This window comes from Symphalangus syndactylus, chromosome 4 (assembly GCF_028878055.3).
Source record: "Symphalangus syndactylus isolate Jambi chromosome 4, NHGRI_mSymSyn1-v2.1_pri, whole genome shotgun sequence".
In the NCBI taxonomy this organism is placed as follows: Eukaryota; Metazoa; Chordata; class Mammalia; order Primates; family Hylobatidae; genus Symphalangus; species Symphalangus syndactylus.
The window spans coordinates 70,614,678-70,634,237 of record NC_072426.2 but is presented as its reverse complement, the minus strand read 5'-3'; the positions used below and the strand labels follow the sequence as shown (position 1 = coordinate 70,634,237).

At 42.4% G+C, this 19,560-nt stretch overlaps 1 protein-coding gene across 4 annotated transcripts in view; it reads left to right on the top strand.

Annotated features, from left to right (window-relative positions):
• The window catches only part of LOC129480770 (supervillin), a 277,840-nt gene that overhangs the window by 177,508 nt on the left and 80,772 nt on the right, over window positions 1-19,560 (top strand). For all 4 annotated transcript variants that reach the window (XM_063637239.1, XM_063637240.1, XM_055275028.2 and 1 more), the window contains 3 exons: window positions 3,660-3,717; window positions 3,834-3,985; window positions 7,498-8,164. In XM_063637239.1, coding sequence (XP_063493309.1) covers window positions 3,710-3,717; window positions 3,834-3,985; window positions 7,498-8,164 — 827 coding nt within the window. In that variant the 5' untranslated portion in view covers window positions 3,660-3,709. The remainder of the gene's footprint in view (window positions 1-3,659; window positions 3,718-3,833; window positions 3,986-7,497; window positions 8,165-19,560) is intronic.

Here is a 19,560-nt window from a genome sequence, read left to right as displayed (position 1 = left end):
TAGTAGAGACGGGGTTTCATCATGTTAGCCAGACTAGTCTCAAACTCTTGACCTCAACTGATCCACACACCTCAGCTTCCTAAAGTGCTGGGATTACAGGCATGAGCCACCATGCCTGGCTATTATTGTTAATAATAATATAAAACAGATATGTAATATAATACACATTAATTACACATTAATTATATTACATGTTAGTATAGACGGGGAAAAAAGGCAAAATTCAAAATGTCTCTGTTGCTTCTTTTTGTCTTGTATATCATTTCTTATAATCCCGTTTCTGTAGGAATGAGGTATATCTTGGTAATTAAAAATATATTTGCTAGAAACAATAGACTGAGAGGTCATCATTTGTTTGCTGGAGAGACTTTTTTATTTTCCTTTTAAAATTCACTATAGATTTCCACTAAGAGTTAATAAGCTCACCAATACATTTAAAGGACAATTTAATTTATGAGCTCATTTAATTCCTCAGTGAAATGATCAGAGAAGACCCTAAGGTGTCCCTTCAAGTACCCACTATGTTGATGGATTCTAGCTTCCAGGAGCAATAGGCTTGGCATAGCTTTGCGTTGAATCTGGTCTTGAATGAAAAGAGTGCAGTGCTGGGCTAGTGGCGTCTGTACTGTCTAACCTGGGGCCTGGGTGTCTAAGGCACAGGCTGTGTATTTGAAATTCTAGTATCGGGGGATTGGTGATTCTCAATGGTTCTCAATCTAGGGCAGTCCCTAAGGGGCTTTAGAAATATATGAGGATATTTTTGTGTCGCAGCAACTGGGGGTTATTTAGCATCACTAGGAGAACCTGGGACATTCAACATCCTGCGGTACAAAGCTCACAGCAAAGCCACTTCCCGTTCAGAAGCCATTAGCTTCTGATCACCCCCATAGTGATCTGGGAGCTCTCCAGAGCCAGCCTCCTGAGTCCATGACCCTGATGAGGTCCATCTGTGTGTCTGGTAGATCCTATCCTGAGAATTTCTCAGAAATTATGCCCAGAAGTGGATGGCTATCAGAGGGCAGTGTTCACTGGAAGGGCAGTAGGAAAGTCTACCTTTCCTGTGGACGGGAGTCTTGCACAGTCTCCCGACTAGATCTTTCCTTCTGGAATACAGGAAATAGAGAATGGCAGGAAGCAACATGTTGCTTTGCTTTTCCATGCACTGTTGTAATCTTTTTTTAAAATGCCTTTAGTTGCATTTCTACAGAAAATTTTTAAAATTAATTAAAATGTGGATGAAATGAAAGTGATTTTCAAGAGTCTCTAATTAGAACCAAGAAAAGTCTACCTTAACTTTTTCCAGTGGAAGTTACATGATATTCCGTATATTAACCGTTTTGATACTTACCTAGTTGAAATAATGTGGGGTGAGAAAAGGGACATGTTAGGCCAGGTGCGGTGGCTCATGCCTGCAATCCCAGCACTTTGGGAGGCCGAGGCGGGCAGATCCCTCGAGCCTAGGAGTTCAAGACCAACCTGGATAACATAGCAAAACCCTGTCTCCACAAAAAACAACCAAAAGCTAGCCAGGCGTGGTGGCACGTGCCTGTAATCTCACCTACTCACGAGGCTGAGTCGAGAGGATCACTTGAGTCTGGGAGGTTGAGGCTGCAGTGAGTTGAGATTGTGCCTCTATACTCCAGCCTGGGTGACAGAATGAGACCCTGTCTCAAAAAGAAAGGGATGGGGGAGAAAAGAAAAGAAAGGGAAAGGGAAATGAGGGGAGGGGAGGGGATGTGATTATGCTACTCAGGACTCTATTAATAGTTTCTATTTCTCAGTTAGGGTTTGAGGCATGGGTTCAAGTCGTACCTTTTAGGCACCCTTGGAATTTGGTTTCGATAGCTTCTTGAGTGGCCTTTTGAAAAATAGGGCTCCACTCTCCTCTTTGGGGTTTAAATAGCTAAAACCCTTTGGTTTTTGTCATCCTTGAAAATATTTTCAAAATATATCCTATCAGCCATTAAAATTTTATCACCATAATCTCACTAGGGCTAATTTGTTGACAGGGAAGCTGTTGTTATTGACCAAGCCTCCTCTCCCAAGGCCGCATGGCAGGGTGCACCATTCTCATTATACCCCTGTCTTCTAAATAGCAACATAATTAGAACGAGGACTTCTCTGCCTCCAGCTACTCTGATTCCTGGGGAGGCCAACTGGGAGACCCTTTTGAAGTCAGAGGGAGAGAGGTTTTGTTTTTTTGAAGCCAGCTACCTTAACAAAAGCCAATTCAACTGAAGTTTTAAGGTGGCTATCACTTAATAAATGAAGAAAAACAAGGCTTCTATCCCCGAACACAAAGGGCAATATAAAACTTTGTGTGTGTATGTGTGCATGTGTGTGTGTGCGTGTGTGTGTGTGTAGTTTTGACTCATTACTAAAAATTACCACTTAGAGAAAAGAAAACGGAAATTGAAGCAGTCGAAAATCAAATTCCTTTGAGTTTCTCCTGTGACTCAGCCTTTCAAAAACTTTTCATTGGCCCTGGCCCCAGGCTGTCCAGCCACCCCTCTCTCTTTCTCCCACCCCATTCTGAGTCCTTCATAGGAGTCACTCAGATGCACCCTTATGAATTTAAGCATTGAGGAGGAAGCAAAAAGACCTTTATTCTCCGTGAACTTTGGCCATTTCTCCAAAGAAACAGTTGTCTGGCATCTCAGTAATATCCTTGTAGTCAGTATCATGTGACAACCTCCCAACCTCAGCACAGCGTTTGTTCTGTTTCTCCAGTGCTGCCAGAAACATTGGGGTAATTACCTTACCCATCATCCACCTAAATTATAGCAAGGAAACCATTGTTAACATTTGCTTCCAGTGAAAGCCTGTGCAGGGAGGCGGAGGACCTGTGTTCATCTAAACTGTAGCTAATTGAAGCGGCCACTTTAGGCACTGTTGGAAACACAATCAGATAGTTACAGCCATTGACAGATTCCATGACAGCGTGGAGGAGAAGCGGCTGTGAGTTCATGCTTGTAGCTTGCCGATGGCCCTGTGGGGTTCGCACTCCTAGTCTATACTTCTGTAAATGATTTCCATAATAGAAGCTTAGAATACTTTGTTAAATCAAACAAAAGTTAGAAACGGTTACTGAGATTTCTGCCTAAAATACTTTCCTAGAGAGAGCTTGCTCGTCAGGTCTGCCTGGATTCCCCTAGATGAAATAAAACCTTCTCCCTTACCCTGTAGGATTTTACTTCTTAGCCAACCTATATATGTAACATTTACATGAGTCACCTATATAGGTGTTGCAATGTATATACAACAAAACATTCTACTTAAATTATTTTAATGTATGTAATTTTAAATATATTACATATGTATTTCATATTAAACAGTATGTTGAGTGAGCATGACTTAGCTTTGCCTTGATAACTCTGTCATTTTTATGGGCATCAAATATTCAGCTTGACCTTAGAAGAGGATGATGCATCCTAGGGGTTATGTGTGTGTGTGTCTGCACACTCTTATTCATTTGGCATCTGCCTCCCCCACTAGGAAACAGTTTCCAAGAAAGCAGGAACTTGATCAGTTTTGCATGTCACTGTTACATAGGAATCAAGAACTGAAATTTGCAGTTCAATAAACATGTTGCGTGAGGGAATAAAATGAGCGCATGACTACTAAATACTATATTTTGTTCTTTTTTGGTTTTCTTCTAGTTGCAGAATTAAGACAAATCTTTGAACCAAAGAAAAAAGAATTCTTAGAAATGAAAAGGTAAGGTCTTCATAGTGGGAGTTAGGAAGTAGAAGAGAGCTTGGCAAAGCAGTATTCCATTTTCCTTTAGACTCGATCGCTGTTGCTCACTCTGCCTCTTGTGGTGTATTTCACAGAAAAGAAAGAATTGCCAGGCGCCTGGAAGGGATTGAAAATGACACTCAGCCCATCCTCTTGCAGAGCTGCACAGGGTTGGTGACTCACCGCCTGCTGGAGGAAGACACCCCTCGATACATGCGAGCCAGCGACCCTGCCAGCCCCCACATCGGTGAGCGTGGAGCTGGGTGGCCCATTTTCCAGCAGGCTACCTGTCTGGTTACAAGTTGCCCTTTCTACCCGGTGGTATCAGAACATGAGATATTCCACAGAAGTGAATTGTGTGGATATAATTTTTTTAACACAAGGTTTCACTCTGTCACACAGGCTGGAATGCAGGAGTATGATCATAGCTTGCTGCAGCCTTGACTCCTGGGCTCCAGCTCAAGGGTTCTCCTGCCCCAGCCTCCTGAGTTGCTGGGACTACAGGCTTACACCACCACACCTGGCTAATTTTTTTTTAAACATTTTTGTAGAGACAGAGTCTCACTATGTTGCCCCGGCTGGTCTCAAACTTCCGGCTTTTAGTGATCCTCCCACCTTGGCCTTCCAAAGTGCTGAAAATACAAGCGTGAGCCCATGGACTTGGCCTGATTTTTTGTTATATGTATTTGTTTTTTGTTTATTTTTATTTTTATTTTTTTTAGAAACACAGTCTCACTCTGTCACCTAGGCTGGAGTGCAGTAGCCTGATCAAAGCTCACTGAAGCCTCAACCTCCCAGGCTTAAGTGATCCTTCTACCTCAGCCTCCCGAGTACCTAGGACTACCAGCGTGTGCCACCATGCCCAGCTATTAAATAGATTTGCTAAAAACAGCAACAAGGTGTATGTCATCTCTGCCCCACCTCACGGATCTGGCCTTCCATGTCACAGCAGTATGAAATGATTCCCCTCGCACATTGTTGGGTAACTGAGGCCAGTCATTTTCCTCCCCAGACTGGAGCCCTCAAAGGCAGTAACTGTGTCTTTCTTCACCCTCAGGGCCCAGCACAGGATCTGTTCTCTAACCTGTCAAGGTTCTCCCCGAGCACAGGGAGCGGCTGCTCTCAGCAGGGGGCGTTAGAGGCAAAGCTGCACCTTGAATGAGTACAGTTCTTACTCTGGAGATGCAAGAAAACTTTCTGTTTAAGTTATCTTAATGTAGATAATTTTAAATACATTGCATATTTATTTCATATTAAACAGTATGTTGAGGGCACATGACTCAGCTTTTCCCTAATCACTCAGTCATTGTTGTCATCAAATATTCAAGTTGACCTTAGAAGAGGAGGATGCACACAGGGCTGCTCTTCCTACCACAGTCCCTGGCTCTGAGGCACTGTGCTGCTGCTTTTTATTTTTTTATTTTTTATTTAATTGTATTTTATTTTTGGAGATGGTGTTTCGCTCTTGTTGCCCAGGCTGGAGTGCAATGGCAAGATCTTGGCTCACTGCAGCCTCCGCCTCCCAGGTTTAAGGGATTCTCCTGCCTCAGCCTCCAGAGTAGCTGGGATTACAGGTACCCGCTACCATACCGGGCTAATTTTTTTGTATTTTCAGTAGAGAAGAGGTTTCACCATGTTGGCGAGGCTGGTCTCAAACTCCTGACCTCAGGTGATCCGCCTGCCTCGGCCACCCAAAGTGCTGTGATTACAGGCGTGAGCCACTGTGCCCGGCCATGCTGCTGCTTTTTATAGCCAGTGTTTTCTAGTTTCTAGCTCAGAGACAGCTGTTTATCTCATTTTATGATGTTATCAGTTTGCTTGTCTCTACAGTTTCCAATTTCCTGTGGCCAGAAAGCTAGAAAACTAAGATATTTTAAAATCACATGCAATTATTAAAAAAAAAAAAAAAGAAAGGCTGGGCTTGGTGGCTCACACCAGTAATTCCAGCACTTTGGGAGGCTGAGGCAGGAGAATAGCTGGAGCTCAGGAGTACAAGATTAGCCTGGACAACGCAGCCAGACTCCATCTCTTAAAAAGTAATTACGCGCTTGAAATATCAATACACAGATCAGAGTCCCAAAATTTATAGCCAGAAATAAACCGTAGTGTACATGAAATGGTAATCTGTGTAGTATATGATAGTTTAAGCTTCGCATAGTAGTGAGAAAAGGAAGAATTATTTAATAAAATCATAATGAAAAAAATGGGTTTGCCAGAGGGTGGGAAGAGGCATATCCCCCTTCTCAATTCATACCAAACTCCAAAATTAGTTCCAGTTACTCACCTGTTTAATTTAAAGTAAATAATGGAAAAGATACATGAATATTTAATTCAGATGGAATGAAAAAGGCCATATGGGAAGGGTTAAGGTAATAATGGAATGCCTGTTAGATAGACTGTTAGGACCCTTAAATGATGTCTTCAAAATAGGTTTCCAAATACGAGATTTTTTTTTTTTTTTTTTTTGAGACAGAGTCTCATTTTGTTGCCCAGGCTGGAGGGCAGTGGCATGATCTTGGCTCACTGCAACCTCTGCCTCCCGGGTTCAAGTGATTCTCCTGCCTCAGCCTCCTGAGTAGCTGGGATTACAAGCATGCACCACCATGCCCGGCTAATTTTTGCATTTTTAGTAGAGACGGGGTTTCACCATGTTGGTCAGGCTGGTCTCGAACTCCTGACCTCGTGATCTGCCTGCTTCGTGATCCTCCTGCCTCAGCCTCCCAAAGTGCTAGGATTACAGTTGTGAGCCAGCTGGGAAAACATTTTTATAGAATGCAGAAAATATTTTTATAGAATATTAGTAACATTAAATATTTTATAAAGAAAAAATTATATGAAAACTAGAAGGAATACATAAAAATGTTATTCGTTTGTAGGGTGATGATTGGTACGTTTTTTTTTTTTTTGAGACAAGGTCTTGCTCTCTTGTTCAGGTTAGAGTTCAGTGGCACGATCGATCATAGCTTACTGCAGCCTTGAACTCCTGGGCTGAAGCTATCTGCCCACCTCAGCCTCCTGAGTAGCTGGCACCATGGACATGTGCCATCATGCCCAGCTAATTTTTAAAATAATTTTTGTAGAGGCAGGGTCTCACTATGTTACCCAGGCTGGTCTGGAACTCCTGGCCTCCAGCCACCCTCCCACCTCAGTTTCCCAAAGCACTGGGATTACAGATGTGAGCCACTATGCCAGGCACATATTAGATATTTCCTACATCAGGCATGTGTGTTATAATTGGGAAAAAAACACTTATGTAAAAAAGACAAGCCTGGTGAATAATGATATGGGCCATATTGTTATGGTTACTCTAGATCCCCGGAAACCAGCATCCATCACTTGTGCAATGACAGCAGCTCACTTGTCTGCTGTCTTTCCCAGAGGACTCAACTCATCTTGTGGCCTCCCACGTGAAATACTGAACACCACAAAAAAGGGTAAATCAGTAAGGGGAGATAAGCACTAAACAAAGACGGAGGCGCTCTGGGGAGTAAAGGGACTGAGCTTAAGTTAAAGCCACGCCCTACGGGGCTTGCAGAACGTGCACCATTCACAGCCTTTGTAGATTTCACTGCAGATATCAGACTTCTTCAGCAGCCCAGGTAAATAATCACTTTAGGCGAACACACCTCGGTGAGAAACTGGTCCCTCACAGCATGGGCACCCAGTTGTGTGCTGTGTGCAGTAGAGAGTGTCATTCTGTGTGTAAATACATGTCTTTACTTGAAATCTGCACCTCTCATCCATGTGACCTTCTTGTAGGCCGATCAAATGAAGAGGAGGAAACTTCTGATTCTTCTCTAGAAAAGCAAACTCGATCCAAATACTGCACAGAAACCTCCGGCATCCACGGTGACTCACCCTATGGTTCGGGTAGCATGGACACCCATAGTCTGGAGTCCAAAGCCGAAAGAATCGCAAGGTACAAAGCAGAAAGAAGGCGACAGCTGGCAGAGAAGTATGGGCTGACTCTGGATCCCGAGGCCGACTCCGAGTATTTATCCCGCTATACCAAGTCCAGGAAGGAGCCTGATGCTGTCGAGAAACGGGGAGGAAAAAGTGACAAACAGGAAGAGTCAAGCAGAGATGCGAGCTCTCTGTACCCCGGGACCAAGACGATGGGGCTCAGGACCTGTGCCGGTGAATCCAAGGACTCTGCCCTCCATGGGGGTGACAGCGCTTCTGACCCAGAGGTGCTGCTGAACATAGAAAACCAAAGACGAGGTCAAGAGCTAAGTGCCACCCGGCAGGCCCATGACCTGTCCCCAGCAGCCGAGAGTTCCTCGACCTTCTCTTTCTCTGGGCGAGACTCCTCCTTCACTGAAGTGCCACAGTCCCCCAAGCACGTGCACAGCTCCTCCCTGCAGCAGGCGGCCTCCCGGAGCCCCTCCTTTGGTGACCCACAGCTACCCCCTGAGGCCCGACCCAGGTAAGCATCCAGCCCACGCTAACCACCCTGAACGCAGGAGAATACCTTCTTTTTGCCTCTCTGTGTGATAGGGTTTGGGTATTCTTAGCATCTTGTGGAAGTCAAGGCTAATTGGAGAAATATCATAGTATATGATTCTTTTTTCTTTTCTTTTTTTTTTTTCTGAAGACAGGGTCCCACTCTGTTGCCCAGGCTGGAGGGCAGTGGCACTATCATAGCTCACTGCAGCCTGGAACTCCTAGGCTCAAGCAATCCTCCTGCCTCAGCCTCATAAGTAGCTGGAACTACAGGCACATGCCACCACGCCCGGCTAATTTTTACATTTTTTTTTGTAGAGACAGGGTCTCGCTATGTTGCCCAGGCTGATCACAAATTCCTGGCCACAAGAGATTCTCTTGTTCGACCTCCCAGTGCACTGGGATTACAGGCATGAGCCACTGTACCTGGCCTAAGATTCTTACATTTCAGCCATATCAAAACAGGTTCTACCAAAGCAGGAAGCCTCTTGTTCTTTTTCTTTGTGTGTTTCTTATGTTCTTTTTAAAAACAAACTGAACAGGTGTCATGGGGACACTTTCATGGACTCCTCACTTCAGGACCCTCTTACTGGGTTCCTCACCCCCCTTTCATAGTTTATCTTTTCTCCGCTTTTCTGTAATCACATCAGAGACTGATGATTGTTGGTGATTGCTTTTGTCGCTGTGATTAGAATCACAGAGCAGAAGACGCACCACTAACCAGTGGAAGCATCTCAGCGCAGGGCACAGAAGTATGACTGCAATATACACGAAATAGAACTAGAGTGCCTAGTTTTGTAAGTATATCACACACTAGGATACAGATGTGTGTGAGAACCCCACATTATGAAGATCAGCCATTAGAAAAACCACTGTATAAAAGGATCCAGTCAAGATAAGAGCAGCTGCCATTTGGAGAAATTGAAAAAGGTATAAAATCAGAAAGTCAGATGCCAGAAGAGAATATATGTTTACTTCCAAATTTAAATTTTAAAAGTGTGATGACCATATTAAAAGTGCAATTTACTTAACTGTCCTGCTTAAAGGTTTGGGGTAATTGTCTAGGTGGATCTTAAGTGTATTTTTCAGTTCAAACAAGCAATAGTTTCCCAGGTGAATTGAAAAGGGATGAGAACCTAAGGTCAGGGAGATTCATTCTGAAAGAAAAAGATTCATATGTGGGAAACACCCCTATTTGTTTCCCACTGGGACAGAGGGGTGCACACCTGGTCATCTCTAAGTGGCAGTAACACATGTGAAGCAGACCCTTGTGGTACTGAAATGTATTAACCCAAAGACCTGTCACCACATACTCGAGCATCCAGACTGAAATATTTAGAGAGATCAGCTTCCAACAGAATTAAAAGGTAGATCCCAAGGATCCATTTTGAGCACCTTTGTTCAGCCTTTAGCTTTAACTACTGGAAATGTAGGGACTGTGAGTTACTGTCTCATATTTTGAAATGAAGGACTTTTGTTTGGGGAATTTGCATTTCATCGTAGAAACCATGTTCTTGGTTTAGTTACTTTCTACCAAAGGAAGTCCTTCATGTGTTTTGCAAGTAGGATGAAGAACCTAACAGGCTCCAATTTAAAAAGAATATTAGAGATATATAATTACGCTCGTTTAAAAGAAATGGAGAATCTAATTTCAGATTACCACATGATGACAGCTGTTGAAGTCGTTATTACAGTATCTGAGTTAGTCACCTAGATCACATATAATAGATTCTCAAATAGATTTTAAATCAGTTATAATAGTAATTAAGACTTTGTTGAGCATCCCAAGTAAAGACAGGATACTTCATATTTCGTATGAGTTAAAATCTTAATATTAAAAAATGTATATAACTTGTCTTAAGACCTAGAAGAAAGCATTGTTGACATATTTAGGCCTGTAACAAAATAAAGCCACTTCTTTATAGGTTATTTGGAAGATGCATATTACCTAGAAGTTTTCATAAGCCAAGCCTTAGCTTCACAGCACTTTACTTTCATGAAAAAGATTTAGAAGAATTAAGAAATTGTAAGGACTTCTAGAAGAGGCGCATGCCTTATTTTCTAAGCCATGTAAGGTATACAATTCTATGATTCATAGGCAAAGAAACCCAAATTAGTTTATATATTTATTAGGAAAATACCTGGGACATATTTACATAAAGAGGGATGGAAAATGTGTGACAAATTTGACATTTAAAAAAATTAAGATTTACATTGTAATGACAGCAGTGATTCAGCTTGTAAAAATTGATTTACAGTGGATTAAAATTCTGCTTAGTCTTTATCCAGAACCAGGAAATTCAAGTTTCAGAAAGTCTTTTCTGATTCCTATTTAGGTGGAAGTATGTTGTAACCCAAAACAGTAACCTCTAAGAAGGTTACTTAGAAACCTCTTTGGTGACCTAAGTAACTGTATATGAAAATAATAATGTCATCTGATATGGAAACATGTAACCGAAAACTTTAAAATTAACAAGTGAAGACAAATAGTATCCACGAATAATGTTTAATGCTGTGGTTTTTTTGTGGATTTTTTTCTGTCACTAAAATGGAGTATTTTTCTCACTGCTGCACTCTCTTATCATCTAGCTCTGCCAAACTTTTTGGCTGTTAAATCTCTGAATCAACTCATTCCCATTTAATCATTTTGTTCTGTGTTTGCTAGCAAGAGGCTGTCGTATTATTTAGATATGAATACAATGACACTCATGAATATACCATCAAAAGACCACCAATAGTGTCCTAAATATTCAAATGTGAGCACCATCTCCAATGCTCAGTTTTTGAATGTGCTCACGTACATTAACATCTGTACACACCTGTGTATATACACAGAATAATCATTAATTCTTATACTTCACTATACTATACTCATTAAGCATTATAGACAAAATAACAGTCTTCAGGACAATATTTACCTGGATAATACATTTATTTTACAATTCTTTAGTATTCAGTTTATATGATAAAGAAGATTTTTAAAAAATTAGTTAATTAATTAGTTGATATTACAGGATCTTTAACTCAGAAATCCTGTTGTATGCCCAGGAATTCAGATGGACACATTGCTCCAAAGAAAACTAAGAAAACATAGTAATGAAATAGGTGAAGTAGAAAATAATAAGGTATTTCCAGCCCCACCTCTCCGACTCTTGCAAACCTGTAAACTTGGAATTTCAGAAATGGTATTATTTGCTGGAGAGGTAGTGTTACTGATTATGAACCATTCTTTGTTAATTCCACCACTGTGAATTTTAGAACAAAATTAAAAGGGATTTAGGTCCTATGGATTATTCAGATTTTTAAATATCTGAGCTTGAGCTTCTGCTACTACTAGAGATTCCAAATCCAAAGCTCTTGTTGAATTTGTTACTTTATGCATCTCATGTGTCTATATAAAGAAAATGTGCTGTATTTTTTACTTTTATGAGTGGAGAAACTCACTGTCTCCAGTCCTGCTGTTGCCTTTGCTGAGCATCCAGCTGTCACTCTCTGTTCTCAGGGAACTATGTGACTGGCAAAGGGAATGAAATGGAAGGTAGACCTCATTTTCTTTCTTTCTTTCTTTTTTCCTTTTTTTTTTTTTTTTTTGAGACAGAGTCTCACTCTGATGCCAAGCTGGAGTACAGTGGTGCAATCTCGGCTCACTGCAACCTCCACCTCCAGGGTTCAAGCGATTCTCCTGCCTCAGCCTCCCAAGTAGCTGGGACTACAGGCATGCGCCACCATGCCCAGCTAATTTTTGTATTTTTAGTAGAGACGGAGTTTCACCATGTTGGCCAGGATGGTCTTGATCCCTTGACCTCATGATCCTCCCGCCTCGGCGTCCCAAAATGCTGGGATTACAGGCATGAGCCACTGTACCCGACCAGTAGACCTCATTTTCTAGTGGTGATCCACTCTAGAAAACCCTCGTTTGTTAGTTTCGTTTGTCATTACTGTACCGCAGCCCCTCACCACTCCTTTCTCTTTAGCAAATTGTATCCTTAGTAGTGAGAACATGATATGGAGGTTTCATGCAGAGCTGAGGCTGACATTGGTCCCCTGGGAGAGTTGCCATTGGTGGATGACAGTCTGGGCAGGGCTCCCCATGGATGCCAGAGAGCTGCGGATCAGCTCAGGAAATAGACCAGGGCACCCTCTGGAATGCGGTTTCTGCAACACCTTGACACGGTGCAGACTCAGCCACTAAGAAAGGAAGGGGCTTGTGCTAGGCACTTGGAGTTTATTTCTGATTGCATTTGCTCATCTCCCGATGAGAGCTTTTAGTCTCCAGAGCCTCAAGCTCTCTTGGCTCAGTGGTCTGTTTCTATGCACTGAGAGAGGAGTCTGCAGGAGAGCATCATGCTTGACCTTCCACACTCCCGTGTCCGCTAGCAGGCAGGTTTTCTGACACAGGCTGTGGGATTCAGGACAGCGCATCATGGAGAAACATACATCTCGGGAGCCACTCTCTAAAGAACAGACATCTGGGTCCTCCTCACAGCTTGTTCTATTACTGGAATGGAATTGGCTTCAGCTTTCAGTCCCTGTATCCCCAAACACCTGTGCTCCCTGCCATACTCTAGAATCCCAACTGTTAAAATAGATGGGTAAGTCATTCCCTCTTTTTTTCATTTCATCCTGTTCTTATTGTCAAGTGACAATTCTTATTTTTATTTTTTATTTTTTAGGAAAGGTCTCGCTCTGTTGCCCAGGCTGGAGTGCAGTGGCACAATCTCACTGTAGCCTTGACTTCCTGGGCTCAAGCGTTCCTCCTACCTCAGCCTCCTGAGTAGTTGGGACTTAACAGGTGCATGCCACCATGCCCGGCTAATTTTTGTATTTTTTGGAAGAGATGGGGTTTCACAATGTTGCCCAGGCTGGTCTGGAACTCCTGGTGTTAAGCGATCCACCCGCCTTGGCCTCCCAAAGTGCTGGGACTACACGCGTGAGCCACCGGGCCTGGCAGACTATTCCTATTCATTGGACTAAATGTAAATATATCTCCCCAAACCCTAGCTACTATGTACACTAGCTAAAAACTCAAAGGCGTGTGAGATTTTAAATGCAAAATTTTGTGCTTGAGCCTGTGTCCTTACGGATTTTGTACCTGTGCATATCTGAGGAACGGTCATTAGCAGTTTTTCCAAGCAAGCGACTTTTAGCAAATTAACTGTTAATTTTAATGAGATTCAGAAGTTAATAGCCATTCTTAACGTTTTATAATTAGAAGCTGTTATATAATTAGAGCTGGACACCCACATGGAGAAACTAATTTGACTGTGCTGGATTTGACTTCACTTTGGTAACAGGAAGCACTTTTTAGTCGGTAGACCCTTGAGAGTTGCAGGGAGTTAAAGATGATCATTATATACTATTATATACTTAGAGATACAACGCAAGGGCAACCCCTGGCCTTTATGAAAACCTGGAGTGAGTTATTATTTCCTAGTAATACAGTTCTCTGCCAGCCAGTTGCTGCATCAAAACAGTTCTGACACACACACCTAAAGTCACCACTTCCTCGTTCTGGTCCCCAGTAACCCTATAAGCCTCTCCGCTTGTAGGTGACTTCTGCCCTGTGAAGGGTTGGCTTACCCAAGATTCCACAAAATAAATTGTCTGTTTGTTTGTGAGAACAAGGCTTTTTAAGTACCATATGTAATACATGCATATAAATGCATGTATTTAGATCAGATTTCTGGAGGAGGGATTGTAAGTTTGATGACTAAAAGAGAGGGAAGTAGAGAGAGATAGAGGAGGAAGAGAGGTAAGAAGGAGGGGGAGAGAGAGAGAACAGGAGCATGTAGGCAAGAGAGCACATGTACCTGGAACAATGGTTAGAAACTAACAAGGTGAAATTTAATAAAGTCCTGAATTTAGATGGAAAAAAAAATCAGTGCACAAGTTCAAGATTGTGGAAACCTGATTTAACAGCAGTTCGTGGGAAACAGACCTAAGGGTTTTAGTTGACAGCAAGTTCTTTATATGACTGCCAAAGTGATTAGTCCAGTCTTGGGGGACATTAGTGAAAGTGAGTCGCCAATAGCACAGGTAGGCAATGGTCCCCCTGCGTCCTGCAGTGGTCAAATTACATCTGGGTATCTCTTTCTAATAGGGCCACTGACAAATGTGTCCAGAGAAGAGTCCACCTTCCCATCTGCCCTGCTTTCTTGACCTTTCCAGGTGTTATTTTTTGTTTTTTGGTAACTTCTCTCTCTCTTAACCCATGTATGCCTGAGGTTGCAATTTTTTGAATTTTTGTAATCAGACCTTGGTGATGTCCTTGAGCAGTAGAATATAAATAGCTCCCACATGCTTAGCATTCCAGTAATGGAACACTAGGCATAAATGGGCTAATAGAAACTGGGACCATTTTTGGAGTCACTTCCACTTTCTGTGGTGTTTAGACTCTCGCACCAGTCTGCTCGCATTATCGTATCGTGAGTTTCCCAGAGACAGAGCTGGAGCTTGGCTCAGCTTGGCAAACGGAGCCCTGATGTTATTAGTTTGGCTTCTGGGTTGATGATGATTGTACTGGAAGGGAAAAGAGGAGAAACAGGTCATGAGCCAAATGAGGAGTCCCACAGATGCCACTTCACAGGCACACTATGTCATAGGAAGGATATTCAAATGCCCAGCACCTAACGGGTACAAAAATTAGTTAGAAAGAATGAATAAGTCCTGCTTTGTGATAGCACAACAGGGCGACTATAGTGTAATAATTGTAATTGTAATAATTGTGCATTTTAAAATAACTAAAAGTATAATTCAATTGTTTGTGACACAAAGAATAAATACTTGAGGGGATGGACACCCCATTCTCCATGATGTGATTATTACCCATTGCATGCCTGTATCAAAACATCTTGCCTTCTTTAATACCAGTGCACTTGAAAATCATGTGGAAGTTACTTTCTAATCATTTCTAAACATCTCAGATACCCCATAAATACATACACTTACTATGTACCCACAGAAATTAAAAATTTTTAAAAAAAGACAACAAATGCTAAGCACCCTGGATCATGGCTGTCATACCCAGAAGAGGATTTTAGCAATTTCGTAAGGATTTTTTCCAGACATGGCACTGTGAATTTGGTATTAAGCTCTTCTGTAAGTCTGGTAAGGATGATTGCAGTGATAGCATTATTTTAGTAGAAGCTTAAAGAGATGAGTAGATACCTTGCACTAGTCATTTTCATATCTCCTTCACAGCAACTGGGATATCCAACAATTTCAAGTGACCTAGAAAATCATTTTTGAATGAATGTTCTGTTGTTTTCTGTGTTTGCTTAAAGTGTCACCAAACTATAGCAGTGATGTTTGAAATAGCCAATCTGCAAACTGTTAATCAGCACATAACCTGTGAGACACTTGCTCCTGAATGTAAATTATGTATGGTTTCCTTCACTGAGAAAATCATGCTGTGAAGAAAATGTCAGCTGAACTACACAGCAGGCTTAGCGATGTTGTTAATTTCCCTTCTGGTGAGATCCTTTTGTCTAATCATGGAGAAGGGACACCAATCAGCAGAACACACTGTGAGCAGCACTTCTTTATATGACAAACCTCTTTCTGCTTTGTCTAGGATTGGGGTTCTTGTATGTGGTCTTGAATCAGGCTGCTCATAAATATTATTAAACAGTAAATGGGAATCGTGATAAGTGAGCAGAAAATCATCGGCCACTTGTGGAGCGTTGTGAACTGAGTCCACAGTCCTGAATGGCTGATTCTAGTCTAGTCTCATGATGAAAGCTGTCAAGTCCCCGATTACCTTATTCTAGGAGTGGTGGTTCCAATCAGGAGATGAGGGGATGCCAATCCAGCCTCACACGTTCCTCAGATTCCAGCATTTTCTGACAATTGTGCTTTCTGCACATACCTCTTCCCTCCCTCCTTTCTGGGCTGTGGTTACAGCATTTGGGCCTTCACTGAGATTAGCTCAAAGGGAGACTGGAAGAAATTGGTTATCTCACATCTTTATCCTGCTTCTGCCCCCAGAAAATGCTACATTTTCAGTACTCAAGAAGTCCTTACTCTATAATCCAACGATGACATATTTTTTAAATGAGGTATAATTTACATCAAATACACAGATTTTAAGGATGCAGCTTGGTGAGTTTGGGTAAATGTATAACCATTATCCCAGTCAGGATAGGAAACGTTTCTGTCATCTCTTGTGCCTCTGTCCACCAGAATTGATTTTTGACTCCATGTGCAAAGACTGCTGTAGCCTCACAGTATCCTGTGTTCAACTCATTATGTTGTATAAAGCAAATCTCCCACTGTTAATTTCTTAACCAAACCTTATTTATCAAAAATAATTAAGCGTAACATTTAGGAAGACTTCATGAAATAATGTCACACAAGATTAAAAGAAATGAAGAGAAAATAAAAGAGAAAACCACCATAATTCAGATGTGATATCTCTTTTTGTTCATGTTTTTTAAAAAATCTCACCTGCTATTTTACTATCTCTCTAAAACAATGCCCTGTGGGCCCCTGAAGTAAATTTTGTACTTTGATGGAATTATATATTTTAAAATCTGAGTTGGCATCGCTTTGCCAACCCCTCAGTATTATGATCAGGCTGTGCTGCTCCAAGGTGGAAAGCTCAGTCCACAACCCTCCACTGCCTGACTCCTTTGATTTGATATTGTTCATTGGAGAAACAAAGGAAGAAGGTAATTGGGTTCGCAGAATTCATAGGTAATCGGGTAACTCTGCTGACGGTGGAACCAGCACTAGAGAGAGATCCAGTCCGGTCAGGGTTGTGGCTGTGATCCGGAAGTTCTTGGTGTCTTCCTTGCTTAACCTTAGAGTCCATGAACACTGGCATCCCAACCTCATTCTTACCCATTCAAGCCAAGGAAGCAGCCATTTTGCAGAATGTGGAAGCTTGTCGCTCTGGAAGGCTGGAAGGTGCAGGCTTGGGGGTCCTGCTGCAGTGGGTCCAAGCCCCATCCTTTTGTTACCAGTTGTGTGATCGTGGGCAGTTAATGTCCTTTTTCCCTTGCACCTCACCATCTCCATCTATAAAATGGAGACGAGAAGACCTCATAGAGTTGCTGTGGAGATGAGAAGACCTCATAGAGTTGCTGTGGAGATTATCATTCATCAGTTAATCATTCCACGAGCATCTGAGACCTGCTGTTCCCCACACATAGTTCCGAGTGCCGAGGAGATGAATGTGAACGAAATCTCTCTCCAGAGGCTGTCACATCCTAGCGAAGAGAGAGGGCTGTAGTGGAAGGGGCAGGTGGTAAGGATGATGTCAGTGAGATCACAGATCAGGGAGGACCTTAGAACCACCGCAAGGGCTTTGGGGTTTGCGCTACTTGATATGTGGAACCATAGGAGGGTTTGAACAAGAGGAATGACTCATCTGCCTTACATTTCAAAGCATTACGCTGGCTGCTAAGCGGAAGATAGACTTTAGTGGGGCCGGGATGAAAACAGGTAGAATAATGAGGAGGTCTTCTTGGTAACGCACGTGAGAGACGGTGGTGGCTTGAACTAGAATGACAGCAGCCCAGGTGGTAGAAAGAGGTTGTATTTTGAAGGTACCCAGGAGAACTTACTGATGAGGTAGGGGTGGGGTTTGAAAGAAACAGAGGGATCAAAGGTGAGTCTCAATTTTTTGGCCAAGGCAACTCACAGCAGGGATTTGGCATAGGGAAGACTCCAGTACAAGTTAGGACAGAGGGAAGTTGAGAGTTCATTTTCTGGGCATGTAAATTTAAGACGTCTATTAGATATCCAAGTTGAAATGTCAAGAGAACCCTGGGACTCTGTATCATGGGGGTGGGGAAGAGAACTCAGCTAAGAAGTCTGATGGAGGAGATGGGAGACGGAAGAGGGGAGTGTCGAAAGTATAGATGCTGCTGCACAACTCAGAAGTGGCTGCATTCTGCGAGATCATTGCTACACAGTGGCCAGGACAGCCTGTGCACTGTTGGTGTCTGATTTAGGCCTCTCCTCATCCCTCTCTCATTTTCATTTCAGATGGCAGATAACCTCACCCAAATACGTGTCATAGCCAGCCTCAGGGATCCTGAAACCCTTACTTGGAGAAATGCTTTTCTAGATCACTCTGCTTTACATGTACTAAAGACAAACTCAGGCTCTCCTGGTGAGGCTGGACTCACCCTGCTGAAAATCACAGGACTTCTGAATTGGGTCTCCATAAGTATTATGTCTTCAAAGCATAAAAAGAGAAATTCATAAACTTTCATTACTGTGTTGACTATGAAGAAGGAAGAAGATAAGAAAAGCATTTAAAAGGCTTATTATGTCCTAGGCATGATGTCTTCACATACTTTATTTATTTATTTATTTATTTATTTATTTATTTATTTATTAGAGGCCGAGTCTCACTCTGTCTCCCAGGCTGGAGTGCAGTGGTGCAATCATAGCTCATTGCAGCCTCAAACTCCTGAGCTCAAAGGATCCTCCTGCCTCAGCCTCATGAATAGCTAGGTCTACAGACACATACCACCATGCTTCACTAACTTTTTAATTTTTTAAATAGAGACAGAGTCTTGCTATGTTGCTTAGGCTGGCTCGAACTCCTGGCCTCAAGGGATCCTCCTGCCTCAGCCTCCAAAAGGGCTGGGATTACAGGAGGCATGAGCCACCACACCTGGCCTGTTTGTTTCTTATTACATACATTTGTATTTATTTTACAGATGTTCCTCGACTTATGATAGGGTTGCGTCCCAATAAATCCATCATAACTTGAAAATATTGCAAGTCAGAAAAACAAAGGAAACATTAAGTCAAAAATGCACTTAATACACCCAGCCGACCTTAGATATGCTCAGAACACTCACATTAGCTTGGATTGGACAAAACCATCTGGCCATGCAGCACACTGTGGAGATGGGTCATTCCCCTCATGGTTGTGTGGCTGGTGGCGATCTGGGAGCAGCAGCTCACTGCCTCTGCCCAGCATCGCAGGGGAGCATTGCACCACACACCACCAGCCCAGGAAAAGAACAGAATTCACAATTCTAAGCACAGGCTCTCCTGAATGCCTATCACTTCCGCAACATCTTAAAGTCAATAAATCTTAACATCGAACCATTGTAAGTCAGAGACTATCTATATACTCAGACTTTGAGTATTCACCACCCTGGCAGAAGTCGTTTGGTTTTTGGCTGGTTTCATATCTCAGGTGTAATAAGCAAATGGAGCCCAGTAGATCCCCTGGGTCTGTGTGGGATTTCCATTTTATAAATGCTGACCCAACATTCTTACACAAGCCCCTGATGGAGTTTGATGGTGATGCTGACCAAGTTTGATTCTTGTCGGTGAAGGTCATGTTCAAAAAGTTGTATTGCACTTCTTTTACAAAGCCCTCTATTATACAGAAAGCATTCAGCCTAAACATAA